The 16,819-nt window shown below is 40.6% G+C and overlaps 1 protein-coding gene across 4 annotated transcripts in view; it reads left to right on the forward strand.

Moving 5' to 3' along the window:
• kirrel1b (kirre like nephrin family adhesion molecule 1b) overlaps window positions 1-13,340 on the forward strand; it is a 106,863-nt gene extending 93,523 nt beyond the window's left edge. The window contains exons 13-15 of one of the 4 annotated variants that reach the window (XM_061731876.1): window positions 2,577-2,704; window positions 3,277-3,387; window positions 5,980-13,340. In XM_061731876.1, coding sequence (XP_061587860.1) covers window positions 2,577-2,704; window positions 3,277-3,387; window positions 5,980-6,627 — 887 coding nt within the window. In that variant the 3' untranslated portion in view covers window positions 6,628-13,340. The remainder of the gene's footprint in view (window positions 1-2,576; window positions 2,705-3,276; window positions 3,388-5,979) is intronic. The other 3 variants (XM_061731877.1, XM_061731878.1, XM_061731879.1) reach the window with 3 other exon arrangements.
• Window positions 13,341-16,819: the final 3,479 nt, after the last annotated feature.

Raw genomic sequence — 16,819 nt, forward strand, 5'->3', positions numbered from 1 at the left:
TTAAACATGTTGCTTTATACAAGAAATCCCACCACTATCAGTTTTATTATTTCTTTTTTTTTTAGGATTTTTGGACAGAATCTCTTTCATCTTTTCATTAGAGTTATTCTAAATGTCTTCAGGAATGTCTTCAGGAAGTGTTATATTTTGTGTTTGATATTAAATGCGTTCTTGTGTTGGCCGTGCAAACACCATCACTGGATTCCTAATATTATAAAGGAGTAAATAATCACAACTAAGCGGATTTAGTTTTAATCTATAATCTTTCCAGAAAAAAAATGTATTGGTTTAAAGTTTTGCAGAAACCTTTTTGAAATCTCAATTTTTTTAATATGCTTAAACTTTTAATTTATTGTTGTAGATTTTTAGCCACCCAGGTCATATTCAGTCCTCAGTGGATATAAGACGAAACGTCTTGAAATAACAAGGGAAAAAAAACTCAGATTCTGATTTGATTCAAGGCTTTAAAATGTGTTCAAGTAGAAGTAATACCAGAAAGACCCTCAGAACAGTGGGAGTAAAGCATGTTTACCGTTGTGTTGCCTCACCATTTCCTCTAATTGCACCACTGATCATTTGGGAACTGAAGATACTAATTGTTTCAGTTCTGCAGGCAGAGGAAGATAAGATAAGATACCTTAGTTGTCCTTGCATAACACCTGGGAGATGCAGAGAATAAAAGCAGAATCCTAATTAAAGAGCATCAATTCTGGGAGTGCTAACACGCTGCGTGTGCCGCCATCTTGGTAATTACTTTTGGTAATTAAATCTTGCTAATCGGTGTCCATTCTTGCTGAATACAATACTGCAATCATAATGTAGCATACATTAACAATAGGAGGCAGATGCAGACGAGCCAGTCATGCTTGCACATCCTGTCACTATGAAATCATGCTGTTGGAAGTCCTGCAGAATTCAATCCACGTTAATTAAATTCAATCATTCTATATTAATCCCCGAAGAGTCATTTTATAATGAGGTCTTGCATTGCTCTGTTGAAATAACCATAGATCTCATGGGGAAATGTTTTATCCTTGATGATAGCATGCAGGATGACTCCCCCCAAGTCTCTGCATGACTGCTCACGCAGCTCCATCACAGCCACCAGCGCCGCCTGAGACAGTTACAGACACATTTCTGCAACTGATGGCGTTGCTCATCTTTGACACTCGTAACCTAAAGTCAAAGCCAAAGTCATAACCCAAAGCCCCCAACAACAACAACAATCTAAACAATCTAATTAAAACTGTAACTCTTCAGACTTGAACGCCTGTCCAGTGTCTCTCTGTCCATCTGAAATGAGACGCCTCAGCTGCGTCGCAGTGCAAACTTTATACAGACAACACGGGTTTCCGGTCAGGATTTCCACAGACGTCCTGCTCCGTTTTTCAATATTATGCTCTGTAAATGTTCAAAGAGATCAGTTGTGTGCGCATATTTACGGTCTAGTTTGAACTGAGCAATAATAGACAGGATGTAATGAGCTATGACCCAAAGCCTTTGGTGGTCCTGCCTCCATTTATTCCTGGGGAAGATTTCCTAATTTTTCATGATATATAAGCTGCTGAAACCGAACCACCTGATTTCAGACGATAAAGGTTCACAATTTATTCTTTAAAAATACAAAAAGTGGAGTAGTAAGACCATAACTATGGACAAATACGTGGATTTCTATTTCTCACAAACAGGATGGCATGGTTTGTTATATTGGTTCATTTCTACACAAGTTAAAAGTTATTATGATTTTTATGTTGCATTTCTGGTAATAGATAAACCTAAATGTTTTGCTCTTAATCACCATTAAACAGATATATGGGCAGCAATTTAAAACCATCCAGGTTTCTGGTGTCAGAAGCTTTCTGGTTTCTGCTTTGTCTCATTTAGATTTTGAACAATCACATAATTATTCAGGGTAAACGGCTGCATCGAGCAGCTGGGATGACCTGGACAAACAATCCAGCATCATCTGACGTTTTCTGGTTTTCTTTTTTTTGATTTGTTTGTTTGTTTTTTGTTTGTTTTTTTATTAATTCAGCTGCATTTTCTGCATCTCTCTCTCTCTCTTGCCGAACCCACTCTGGTTACACGTGAGGGAATAAAACATAACAATCAATGACTGCCTTCTGCTCAGAAACAATGCTGTGAAGTATTTACATACCGCAGACTCTACAGTCGATGTTCCAATATTGTCAGGGACTTTTGAATAATACCGTCTCCCAACACATTTTATTGGCTTTTGACTCATGTGCACTTTCAACACTGCTATATGGAGGGTCTTTTATTGAATGATGGCGTCTGGTTGGTAACACTACACCAAAAGAGACACGATATTTCAGAACGTCGGTATTCATCATTATGAATACCGACGTTCTGAGTGCTGAACTGCTTCATATCTTCTTTATGAGGCTGCTCACAGGACAATTTGCATAATGCACCATGATCAACACACTTTAAAAAAAAGGCAAACATTGGATTAAACAAGTCACATAAATAACAAAATATACAACAGAATATCTGCAGTCTTAAGTTGTTTTGCTTGTTTTTGAACCAAATAAAGCAGTTTTCCCTTCTTTCAGGTCGCCGTGGCGTCACCCTCGGTAAACCAGACATCAAAGTTGAAACGGTCAACAAAGAGACCCACAATCTGGAGGAGGAGGCGGCCAACGTCTCCACGGCGACCAGGATGGTCAAGGCCATGTACTCCGTAAGTAGACTCCCACCCGAGTCACCGGGGGCTGCGGAGAAGAGATGGACGGGTCACTGGTCTTAAATTTACAGATAAACTGACACCCACGTGCCCGGAGAGGTGGACACACACAGGAAATGGAAAGAAGTCCACACACACTCCAAGTAAAATCACTCAAAACACATTTAAACACACACGTAGACAATCAAAAAGCCTTGGGTCTTCATACATGTGAAGAATGTATTTCCACAGACACACAAACACACCACTGACATGTACACTTAACCTTGCAAAGCACATAAACACATCAGGATTGTAGATGTAAACATAAAAACACAATCAATTTAACATTGTGCCTCTTTTAGAAAAGCCCCGAAGTCCTGGAGAATCTAACGAACGCCGCGCCTCTGACGAGATTATAAAGTTGGAGCCAGTACCGTCTTTCCCACAGCAAACCGTTTCTCACCTTCTAGTCTCTTGGGACGAAAACGCTGAAACTCTGTTTTCCTCTTCCCTCCCTTTCTTCCTCCTCCTTTGCTTTCTTTGCCCTCCCTCTTTCCGTCTGTGTGTTTCGTTGTTTGATGGTTTAGTTTCTGCCCTCTGTTTCCCTCTCTCCCTCCACTCAGCCGTTCAAAGACGACATGGACCTGAAGCAGGAGATCCGAAGCGAGAGCGACACGCGGGAGGAGTACGAGCTCAAGGTGAGATTACTCAGCAAAGGTGTCGTGGGCATGCCAGCGCTGCTTTTACAGCCTCATCCACATTTTATCGTGCATGGTGCGTGAGTTTGGAATCACGATCATCTCTCAGCTCGTGTTGGCTCTTCCATTTCTTCTGGTCGTGCACTTTCACTTCATTTTAAAGACTATTTTGGGGGAAAAAAGCCAAGTTTTTCCTCCTTCATTGTGGATATCATGGCAGAATTTGATTTTTCCTTGGATAAAGATGTCCTTATATCTGCAGCTTGTTTGTCGGCCATTTCTGATGGTTGGGGTTCTTTTGGAAAAGGTCCCAATCATGCATCTTAAAGCATCATGGCACTGCAACCGAAGCCTCCTCCGCAAAGGATTAACTATAAAGTGTGACGTAGATGTTCTCGCATGAACGTGTTCTGATGATTTCATTCCAGCATTAACATTTGTTTATGCTGTTTTTACTGAGAAGGAGGATTAGTGGCCTGGAGAGGTTACAGAGTCTTCTACGTCGACACCAACTGAACAGCCATCTTGAGTTTAAAAACAACCTTAAAAACTTCTCCTTTTACCTTCTTGCATTTCCAGGTCATGTAAAATAGTGAATATTCAGATTTGCAAAAAAGCGTTTGAACTTGTCTAAATCGTTTTTAGCCACACGACACCCCGACACTACCTCAAAAATGCTTTCATAAAGTTTTTCCTCTGTCTTTAAACTCGCTATAGCTATAGGCTACATGAAAAAATAACTAAATTAATTGAGTTTTTAAATGAATTTAAAATAATTAATTCAGTCCCTGGACTGTTTTAGCATTTAATGGATTGCTCTGAAGAAAAAAGGAGTAAAACGTGACAAGAAGGAGAAAGATGTCTTACGTGCTATAAGTATATATGAGCAGCATGTCTCTTTTGTGAATGACTCAGTTTTAGTTACATCTGTCTGGGCCTGAACGATGAAGAAGCGATTTTGATAAGCTGATCGTTTCACACGAACAGACTCCAGTCTTAAATTTTCATCCTTTTTTCTTCTCTCGCTTTGTGTGCAGCGTCTGTGCTGGCTTTAACTCGGATTATATTTATAATGAATTCATATTTGTTTAGAGTACTGCTTACATCATCTTATGAGTTCAAATAAAGTAACATTTACTAATCAAACTCAACTAAACACAGGAAATGGTCGGTCCAAAACAGAAACTGAAAGTAAATGGAATCCAAGCGTCAATCCGAAAGCAAATAGAAATACAGGAATGAGAACATCGATCTGAACGACAACAATGTAAACAAAACAAAACCTTTTTTTTTTTTTTTTTACTGGGAAAGGAAATGACAAACAAAATGCAGTTGAGTGACAAGCAGTAACTGAAGCCAGATGTGAAACGAGGACGGGAAGCAGGAGTAAACAGAAAGCACCAGGGAAGTGGGCTGTGAATAAAACAGCGAGGAAGGATGTGCAGAAGTAAAGAATATTTTAAAATAAAGCATGCATGATGTTAAAAAGCAAGTCAAAAGAATGAATCCGAGACTAACCAAAGGTTTCACGGATATAGAATCTATACACCACTGCACCAGTTTATGCAGACATGCAGAGGAAGTGTGCGACTTGCTTGATAATGCCGTTTTCATACATCAAAGCTAAGCTGAGCAACTCCACACAAAACATAGAAAACCTTTTCTCACAGCGACTGAATATTTCTTTTCCAACCACCACTTTGCATCTTCTGAGTACACGGTAAAAAGTCTCCATCCACGGCGCTGGCTCCTGTTCCAGCCAATCCCTGACTAGGAGCATCAGAGGGAGTTTGACAGAGGAGATAGCGCTCCTCTTCTTGAAGTTTGGTTAGGGCTGGGCGATTTTGGACAAAAATAAAATCCTGATTTTTTTCTCTGAAAACCCATTTTTGGTAAAACTACAAAAGACAATGGAATAAATTGTTTCAAATATTTTATCTTTTTTTTTAAAGAAAAATAGCAAACAAATTTCCCTATTGGTAATGAAGTGCAATTGAAAGATACTGTAAATCCTCCTTGAGTTTAGCAAAGTGACAACATTTACAATTTTCTTGACCAAACAAAGATGACTAGACGAGCTCTGTCTGTAATGCAGCCAGTTGCAAAAAAGGAAAATCGATTTTCCGATTTTCCTTTTTTTAACATCGTCTTGATTAATAAATCCGATTTAGATTTAAAATTAATCGCACAGCCCTAGTTCAGATATCAACAAAGCACGCTCCCCAACATCATCCAGGAATGACTTACTCTACCTTTAAGTCATCATATGATATCAATGGGTCATTTGGAGCAGCATCAGTCTCCTACCACAAACATCCCAGCAGCTCACGCGGAAGTGCAATAATGCAAATGTTTAGATTAATTTACCTTCATGTACTGCCAATATTTGTTTTTATTTTTTAATTTATGTACAGTAGTTTTTGTGACAGACACTTCACATCTAAGTTATTTCTTGGCACCTTGAATAAGATTTGTAAGGACGGAGGAGATTGGCCAAAACAAACCTCTTTTCTATGGCCAACTATTTATTTCCTTTACTTCTTACATACTCTGAAAGTGCTACTCTGACTAAAAGGTGTCCCTTTCTGTCAGCAGGACCCGACCAACGGCTACTACAACGTCCGGGCCACCACCCACGACGAGGCGCGCCCCCAGTCCCGTGTCGTTCACTACCAGGGAGAGTTTCGTTCCCCCAACCCAAACAGCGGACCGGCCAGCGCTTCCTCCAGCAGCCCCTCAGTCGCCGCCGGCGGCTCCGTCCCCCCCAGCGCAGTGCCAGGCTCAAGGGCAGGCTGCTATGACCCGCGCCCACCCTCAAGGATGTCCCATGCCACCTACGCCCAGTTCAACACCTTCACCAGGGCGCCACAGAGCCAGCAAGCACCCCCCAATCCAGCCCTCCAGTCCCCCGGAGATTACTCCGGAGGAGACTGCGGCCTGCTGGAGAGCTCCACCCAGCTGCCATATGACAATTATGGATACCCCTCCCAGTATGCCAGCTACCGCATGGGCTTTGCTCCTCCCATAGAGGAAGGGCCCGCCTATGAGATGTATCCTACGGGTCAAGGGACCGGGCCAGGGCCAGGACCAGGACCAGGACCAGGACCAGGACCAGGACCAGGACAGCAAAGCCCTGAAACAGGACTTGTGAAGTATGGAAGCTCCACTCGTTTTTCGTACTCGTCGCCGCCCTCTGACTATTCCCACAGACACACACAGAGGATGCAGACTCATGTGTGAGACACGGACACTAAAAGTCTCGGGCTTGCTTTTTGCAGCAGCAACTACTTATTACGCATAAAGACACAGTATTTCCCACCTTGTATAAATCCTTCCCTCCTACATAACGCTTCAGGAATCTGCCTCTGTCTCCATAACAACCACTGCATGGGATTTGGTCACTTTTCTCTACCAAATTAAATACCATAACAACACTAAGCAGTTAGAAGTTAGAAGCAATACATGCAGTACCCGCCAGGCGACTTCCAGGCTTCCGGTGTGCAGAGCTTATTCTCCACCAAAACTGAACGTGAGAACCGCAATCAAGACAGAAGATAAAAGAAATGAAGCAGAAGACCACTTTGAAGAAATCATGACGCTTTAGAGGTGCAGTCTTAATCTTGCTCACCATCTTCTTGCATCACAAGCCATTTCTGTAAATATGCGCAAATTGAGATTTGGGTCCTTTAAAAATGATATTCTTTGTATAAACCTGTACACACTAAGATGCAGCGCAGAGATCTGCAGCAGACCTTTCTACATGCAACACCTCTTTTGCATTTCTGACTCTGACATACTTATTTCACTTTGAGACAGACGGAACTTTAAAAATCTTGCAGCATTGGAGCAGCTTGGACTAAAAACACAACTGGCACTTCTTCCTTTTTTTTTAATTAGTATTATTATTATTACCTGTGCTCATTGAATCATGCCCAGGGGGATTTCTTACACGATCCACCTTGATTTGAGTTGTCAAAAGCTTCTGAAGGTGACCAGAGTGCCAGTGCTTACGTGCCAACCCAAAAACAAAACAAAACTGTGTCTTCTTTTCTAAAGTGTGGACAATGAGGTGCTCTGGACGATGAGTTTTTGTACATGCCTCATCTGCACCGAGCGAAAAAGAGCGGTAGCAAGCGCCTCGCTGCTCCCGAACCTCCTCACATCTCATTTTTATCATCACCATACACTTCTATATTTAATATTTCACACGACATCAATGCCATAAACAGTTTGTGAAAAGGAAGTACGGTGGGGGTGCTCAATGAATTTCTGCAATTTGTACAAAAAGATACCTCCCCCTACCTTCAAGTGTCAGAAAAGTATTTGTTTCTCTCACTTGCACAGTAGAGTAGATTTTTCCCCCCCCATATTTATATGGAAACATATGGAAAAAAAGGCATTCAGAAACATTTTATAATATTTTTATAAGGAGATGTGGACCAAAGGTTCAGCGTTTTGGGTGACACTCGCTTTTTAACTGTACGTGGTATTGTGATCGTTACTGGAAACGGTCAGAGTTGCTTAGAAAAGTGACGGACTGCATTTTTAATGTGGATATTGTAGGCTTAAAGTAAAACACTTGAAGAGCTTCCCCTCAAAATATCCAGCCGGAGCAAATCTCTGATGGATACGTCTCTGTGGCGTGAAACTCTTACTTTCACTTCCAGTCTTCTGACTGGACTGCCTTTTTCAGATTATGATGAAATTCAAAAGGGTGGATGGAGAACAAGCAGCTGCTCTCTTTGAGCTTTTCTGTAAACTTTGTAAGCAACATGGAAGTTCAAATGTGGTCTTAACATATCAAAGTGAGGTGCAGAAGGTTATATCTAGCTCATGTGGTACATTTGAACTTTTACAAACTATGTGTAATTATGCTGGTTTCTTCTCTGCTACTAAAACGGTTGGTGTTTTACGTCCAAGACTTTTCTGTTGTGTTACGTCAGCTTTTGGTGTGTTATTGGTCCTAAAGAATTTGGTTGTTTGCGAGGAAGAGACTTGCAGATCCTGTTCCTTCCCTCTCTGCTGTGCTTCAGCTCTGCCTCCAAAACCTCACCCTCCACGGGAGGTCATCACGCCAACACGTGCAAAGCTGGTACCCACGGCCACCGTGGGAGTGGCGGGTACGAGTTAGAGGCCGGCTGGACTCGGACTGGTTGCTTTCCCTTCGGCACGGTGGATTTTGAAAAAATTACACTAAAAGCAATAGGAGAACCGGAGGAACCTGATGATCTCCCTCGTGCTTTACATGGCATTGTGCTGAAAGGCAGTTTCAAACGTTTTGCAAGTATTACAAAAAGTTATTTTCATGTCGGATGAAATACGGTTTAAACCATTCAAGATCATTGTTCAGCATTTAAAACAGATCATTTGTTTGGAATGGGCTTACTCTCTTCATCATCAGTCCAACTCAAAACCTCCCCTTTCATAGTGACCATCATTTGTTGATAAGATTCTGCAGAAATATTAACCATAGACATGCCCTCAAGTATCAGACATCCAAGTCATTAATCCATTACTTCCTTTCTTTAAGGAACAAGACACATGACAGCCTTGCTTTAGCATCCATCTGGAATAGCTTCAACATTGTATTACCTTTACTAAAGTTCACATCTTGCATGCTTTATGCCCACTCCCCTTTCGACCCCCATGACTTACTCCAACAAATTGCGCATTCACGTGAAGGGTAGTGGCGTCCCAACTCTCTTTTGGATAAGAGGAATGAGCTAAGGTGAAGGGCTTCATATCCCTCCAAATAGTTTGTAGGATGAAGTGGCTGCACAACTAAGCAAAGAAACCTGCAATTCTATTGTCCTACGCATTTTCAGCATCCATAAAGGTTATAAAGTTATGAAAACCATCGAGTTATGTTACATTGAGTCTTTTAGGAAGATATTCATGGACTTGCTTTTACTTAACTAACTTAATTAAAAATAAATCCCAGTATTTGCTAACATCGCATTGTTACTGCGGATTTGCAGATCAGATTTACAGCTCGATGACGTGCAGATGTGCAGCCAGTACTCGATCTCAAACTGATCCACCAGAATCCACCAAAGAAATCTACTTTCTCTTAGTTTTCTGCATCTTGGTATTGACAAATGCAAATAAATGCCTACAATCAAGGTGACTGAGATTACCAAATCTAGAATGGGCATTTTAAAAGTTATAGTCACTATTTCCCCACCTGATGCTGATTCAAAGAGGGATATTTCTGCATCTTGTCATTAACACAAATCAATATGATCACGTTTGAAATCAGTATTTGGATGCTCATGTTGACGTATGGTGACATGCAAGGAAGTTTCAGAATGAAATATTTTAGCGCTACATCTTGGCACCTTGTTTCAAGGTGTAAAGAGCCAAATGGTCGAAACTGGACTGGGCCTTAATTGATAAAGTTACACAGGATAGGTAACAATAAGCAGCCAATCGTATATATATATTTATACTTAATTTCCAGCCAGTTAGAATAAAAAGGATAATTTTCTCAATAAGACTTGAAAAGGTCATCAGCTCCTCCACAACTCGTCATTAAGTGTTTACTTTTATCATCCACCCATCAACGCCTGATGCTATATAATTGCCGGCAAGAGGCTGTAAAATATATGTATTGCTTTTGTTTCGTATAAATTCTGAGTAAAAGAAAATCGCAGACACAAATATCAAATAAAAACCTGCAGTTTCAAGGTCAGTATGTAAATCGTCTCGGCAGAGGTACGACGGCAGACGGAGCACCGTTTGGAATTTATACGGTTATCACAGCCGTGGTGTTGCATACTATTACCTCTTTACAACCTTTTTACAGAGATGTAGCTGCGCATTGTTTTGCAGTGTTGTTATGACCTTGAGTCGAATGAATGAATCTGACACAGAGGAGCTGCTGAGTCCGGCAAACACAAGGCCAGGCCCATCCCGGTACTTAGTCATTACCTCTGTTTACAGTTTGTTGACGGGGATGTATAAATATGTAAAAGGCACTATAAATGCCAAAAATGCAAAGCAGATGTTTGGGTTTGGTTCAGCTGCGGGGGAGAATATGATGTAGAAGGGAATATTGAAGCATTTATTTCACTAAATTGTTTTTTTTTATGTATTTTTCTTGGTCTTGACACGCTGAACCCTCCACAACCAGTCAGTGTCCAGATTCGAAGGTTGTAATATCATAATAGTGGGCCTTTTTCTCATTATTTTTATCCAAATGTTCTTCAAAAGTAACATATGGAGATGGTATATCTATGTTTTATGGTTTATATAACTTCACGAGCTCATGCCAGCCACCTGCAGTTATTTGCTTCATGAAATTCAGCATTTAAAATCCTGTTTTCCTTGTATTGCTTTGTGGTGCAACATCACTAGTGGAACTTATATCATGTTTTTGTTGTGTTTTTTTTTTAAATGCATCTGATAGGGAGGTTCGAATATGACCAATCAACCCCTTAAAAAAAGAGAAGTTCTGAACATCTGTGGTTAAAACCACTGCTCAGGCCTTGGGGGGAAAAATAAAAAATAAAAAAAACCTGTCTCAACTAGGCCACCCCGGGCCAGATCCAGGCCAAACCCACAGCTAACTGCTCTGTGCCATGCTGTGTGGTGCTGTGCCAAGAGGGACTGAAGATGCTCTCTGTCTATTTTTACTTTGTGGAGTTTCCAGTGAGTGCCAAAAGACTGTGCAAAAAAGAAAAAAGAAGAAAATCATCTGAGCAGACAAACAAATGCAGCAGCCGTTTGTGTTTATTGTGCTTGTGTATTCTCATGAGCAACAGTATGTGTGTGAATGTGCCTCCATTTATGAAGAAGTGTGTGTGTGTGTGTGTGTGTGTGTGTGTGTGTGTGTGTGTGTCTGTGTCTGTGTGTATGTGTGGGGGCAGCATGGAACCCAAGTGTGTGTTTTCATGCCATTAGAAACCTTGTGAGACCGCTGCGTTGAAGAAACTAGGGTTTGACTGATTACTTCATGTTTTTGACCGGCTGTGTCGACACCTGCCGGTCTGATGGGCCCAAAAACCCAATCTGAAAGTACATTTCTCTTACCAATCTAATTTTTAACGCGTCAACTCTCTTTTCTAGGAGACTATCATTGCTGTAGAAACAGCAGTTTTGTACCGTTTGGTTTTGAAAATGTGCTGAGCTGAAAAAGTTGCCATTTTTTTAATGATGTCCCACCTAAGTTCATGTGACAGTTTACATTATAACTGTTTATTTACATGCTAAATACAATTAAAGTCCCAACTACTGCAACTTTTTTGGTTCCAGCACCCCAATATCAAAAATCAGTGATAGGTTTAATATTTTCTTTATTAGTGAAGCTGAAACTGGGATTATATTCGGTATCCAAAGATTAAAAGTCACAAAAATAGCATCATTTATAGATGGTATTAAATTGCCCATCTAAATGGAACTAACTAAATGTTGTTGAGCACATATATGTTAAAATATAAAAAGTATTTTTCCCTCTGACCTTCAAAGGTTCAACATTGACTTAAACTGTTGGACGCAGTCGTCAGGTGCATCAGAGAATTGAAAGATCAGGGATATCAGGAAATTCCATGATTTGTATTTATTTATGTTGTTACAACCATGTCACCACATAAGCAGAGTTTTCCTCTGCAGATTGATCCTGTAAGCTCAGATCAACCCAACCCGTGCATCTATCCCAACATGGGGAGAGATGGATGTGACGTGTGATTGGTTTAGGAGGGTGACCAATAACAGCAGCAGAGGAGACCAAACACTCTGCTCCGAACCACACAGAGAAATACAACATTTAGGCTACACAACCCGAAAGTTTCATAATATACTGTATTTATGGGAAATACTCTGAATCTGGAGTAGTAAATTAAATTCAGTGTGAAAACTCTTCTTTTGAGAGTAAAAGCTTTAAAATGATGCTGATGAGTTTAAAAACAAACCATGACATCTTTGTGTTTTAGTGTATTTCCCCTTTATGCGTATAATACAAAGAGAAAATAATGTAGTATTCTGGTTTGAGGGAGTTGAATTGTTGAAAATTCACAATATATGAAGAATACTCATTTAACTATATTTATGATTTAAAAAAAAAAATGTTAGTTTTAATTTAGTTAATGAGCTTTATGTTGAAAAAACAGTATTATTTTTCATGTGACGTGTTGCAGCGTCACCTTCTGTTTTTAACACTTTATTTCAGCTCCTGTCACTTTGGGGTCCACCTGCTCAAAGGACCAAACTTCTTGCTCACTTCATTGGAAATAAACAGCCAGCAGACAAACAAATGTTTAATTATGTCACACGTTTATGTCGACGAGTAGCTGAAGCAGTGCCAGGACGGCAAACACGGCGCATGCGCGGTGCCTTCTGATAGAGATAATAAACATTTACTAAAAACTAAAAAGGAACAGCAGTCCAAAAGAAAAAAAATGACAATCTCAACAACGGTCCTTTAAAAGATTAAAATAAGTGAATGATTTTTTAAAATCAGCATCAGTCAAACCCTAGTTAAAAACGAGCTGGTAGGACGCGTGAAGAAGTTTTGTGTGGAGGTGGAGGTGCTGCACTCGTCCTCATCCAGATGTGGAGCCTGTCTGCTCTGCAAAACAGCTGCACTGGGGGACGAGAGGACAGTCTGCTTGGCGTCATAAAGCAAATCACTACAGTTAGAAAGAATCCAAACTGCACTTAAAAACGTGTGAAGGAGAGCGAGCATCAACATGAGAGGGACAGTGTTTGTGTTCATTTAGATATATAAATATATATTCTCCATACTCCAGTTCTTTATTTTATCCCTATATATTGTTCATGTGTGTATTAACTCTTGTTGAGTATATGTAAATCCTTTTTGTTAAGAAAAAAAGTGTACAAAACATACAAAATATAACTGAAATGTTCTTTTATTTTCACTTTTTTTTTTTTTTTTGGATTTCCTTTTTATTTTCATGTAATTATTTTTTCACAGTATCAGAGAAAAATAAAAGATGACCCGGTTTCATAAGAACTTTGCTAAAAGCTCATTTTATTTTGTCTGGAAGGATTAACAAAAAGTTCAGCATTTGGGCCAGAATATGCTTTACACGAGCGCCGTTAGTTTCCCTCGCAGGGCGTATTCAGGTCAGACCGACTGCACACAAACAGTTGTTGTGACAGTTCCTGAAGTCGAGCAGCCTGAAGTATTTTGTTTGTCTATGTTTAGCACAGCAGCAGGAGGGCATGTAAAGTGCTGTATGAGGGGCTCAAAGCCACGAGAAATATCAGCCCAATGTCTTGAAACCATCCCTGCTCCGTCCTCCCGCGCTTTTGTCTTCCGTGGCTCATTTTTCCTTCATTCTCATTATTCTTCTAAAATGTCATCTCTTTATTTCCGCTCCTCTTTCTCTCAGCACGTCTTGTCCTTCTCTAATCACTCGAGCATCCTTTCATCTCCTCCTCATTCACTCCTCTTTCCACTGTCTAAAGTTTTCACTTCGCCACATCTCTCCGCCTTCCTTCATCTGTTGCTACGTCTTTTCATTAGTTTGACGAGCTCTAACCTACTTTTTCCTCAACATCCTGTCACTTCTCCACTCCGATCCTGCTCTCTTTTTTATCTTTCTCCGTTTTTCCCCTTTGAATCTCCCTCTCATATTTTCCTCATCGCTCAAATCTCTTTTTTTCCTCAGTTTTCCATTCTTTCACTGCTGCCTTTCGTTTCTCTTCATGACCTTTTCTTTTTTCCATCTCAATACCATCTATTCCCTGCTTCCTTCCTTTCATCTCTCATATATTTTTGCCCCTTCTTCTCATCCTTTCTTCCGTACAGCCCTAAAGGCATTTGCTTCAAGCATCTTTGCGTTTCTCCTCTTCTTGTCTCTTACTTAAACTCGTCTTTTCACTTCTATTGAATCTCAAACTCACTCTCTTTTTCCTCGTTTCTTCCCCTCTCATCTTTGTTCCTTTCCTCTGTCACCTCTTGACCTCCCGTGGTCATCCTCCTCTCTTTACCACGGTGCTTGACCTGTGCTTTCTTCATCACCGCTCTTCTCCTTTAATCCTCGTCTCCTCTCGTCGTCCCTTTTTTTCACATCTCGCGGCCTCTCTCGTCCTCTCGTCTCCCCTGCTACAAGGATTTCTCACCTCTCCCCTCTCTCTGTTGTCAGTCCTTCTCACATCACTTCAACTTTCTTCTCCTCCTCTCTCGCTTTCCTTTTGATCGTTTTCACCTTTATCTCCTTACTTGATCTGTCATCTCTTCCTCCTCTCTGAGTCTGCAGTAACCCTTCACTTATCCCTCCATGAGTGGGTTTTCAAATCAAATTTCTCTCACTTTAGACCTTTTTTTTATTCTTCTACTTTTCATTTCCTCAGCTCACATTTCCCATCCTTTCAATTCTCCCGTCTCTTCTCCCTTATGCACTTGCTTTCTCACCCATCTTTCTCTCCTCGGTACCATCTTCACCCATCTTTCCCTCTATTACTGTAATGACAGGGATTATGATGTACATTAAAATAAAGAAATAAAGGGAAAAACTGAATAAACAACAGGAAAACAAGTGAAAAGACCCAGGAGTATGAGAGCTCTCCTTTACTTGGTATCGTCTCCTCTCTCCTCCTGCTTTCATTGTGGAATAATGTCTGGAATAACCTTCAGCGCTCCATCCCCCCACCCCAACTCCACTATGGACCCCTCTCCTCCTCCTCTTCCATTTCATCCCCTTGCTCATATTTGAAACAGCCGTTGTAGGGATTATGGCCCCTCTCAAGCTTGGCACTGCTCTGTGTGCTTGAGATATATTATCATATTAGGAGAGAATGATGTAATGCATTTCAAGACGTTTGTCCTTCGTACACCCTCTGTCCCTCCGCAGATGATGTCACTGGCTTTGTGTCTGGCAACAGAGAAGTTGTCAAGACGGTTTGGGGGGGGTCTGTTAGTGGCTGTCGCCATCTGGTGGTCGGAGATCAGCGCGCAGCGGTTGGTTGACCGAAAAGGATGTGAGTTAGAGTAGATTGTAGGTAATTATTTATTACCAGACTGCCGGATAATGCGAGTCATAATGGACGTCCTTGGTGCAACTGCGCTGATGTGGTCTGCCGGGTCAGGGACAGACACAAAGAGACAGACACTTCAGACATGACTTGATTACAAATCAGGACCTGACTGACTGGTGTGTGCAGCCTGCTGCCAAAGAGTGAATTGTGTATGAGAGGTGTTGACAGCACATAAATCACGACAATAACCAAACCTTTATGTGGACCACTTACACATCACACCACCCAGACACACACACACACACACACACACACACACACATGTATATATGTATATATATATATATATATATATATATATATATATATATATATATATATATATATATATATATATATATATATATACATATATATGTGTATACAGTATATACTTTATAAAGGCAAGGCAAGTTTACTTGTATAGCACAATTCAACAAGGTAATTCAAAGTGTTTTACATCAACATTAAAAGCAGCAAGACACAATTAAACAGATTAATTAAACAGTAAATAAAAAAAATGAAATAAAATGATAAGAAAAGATGTAAAATAATAAAAAGCACAAGTTGTTAAAAAGTAAGGGCAGTAGAGTACAGCAGGTAAGTATTTAATTTAAGAGTACGCTTCAGTAAACAGTAATGGTGCATCCACATATATGGAGAGGATGTGAGACCCTTTTGCTTGTTTCAAAAGCCAGTGTCGGCGTTCTACTACCTGAAATTTGGTATCACAACAAGTATGAGGTACAACACAGATGCTACATGAAGGGCGTCGGGTCAAGTTATATCATCATACCGACCCTCAGAGAACGGGTTCACAGCCCCATTAATATGACCTGATAACCTCGACACAAGGGCAGCCAACCTGAGACACGAGATCATAACTAAGCAATAAATGTTGAGCCGACGTGACCCCTTACCAAGGCTAAGAGATAAAGTACCTCTGAAAGTCTGCCCGAGGATGTGAATGCAATGCTAGAAACACACAAAAAAAGAAAAAAAAGAATTATTACCAAGACCAGTAAGCCGCAGCATTGAGCCTTGAGGCCTCGCTACAACATTGATGCTCCAGGTAAGAATCAGAGTCCTCCGTGGGGGAGGAGGGGGAAGACCAAGATCAAGGCTGTGAGGAGAGAGGTAAGTTAGTTGTCTGAGCAGCTGAAAGGCGCAATAAAGATCAGTTATCTAAGAACTAACATAAACTCTTAGTACCTTAAACACTGGAATGTGCTAAACAAAGACCACAACTTTAGCTACCCAACCGAGAACGTACGCAACAGAAGAACAGCTAGAAAACAGCACAAATGTTTAAAACAGCTGTTTTGATTGCAGTATTCTGCAGTGCATTAGGCAACATTCAAATACCTTATTTTAAAACATTAAACACTGTTATTTGACTGCTACTGTCACATCATAAAAGGGAAAAGGTGATTTTGGTGTCTCCTCTTCACTC

Source organism: Cololabis saira, chromosome 10, assembly GCF_033807715.1.
Source record: "Cololabis saira isolate AMF1-May2022 chromosome 10, fColSai1.1, whole genome shotgun sequence".
Classification (NCBI taxonomy): Eukaryota; Metazoa; Chordata; class Actinopteri; order Beloniformes; family Belonidae; genus Cololabis; species Cololabis saira.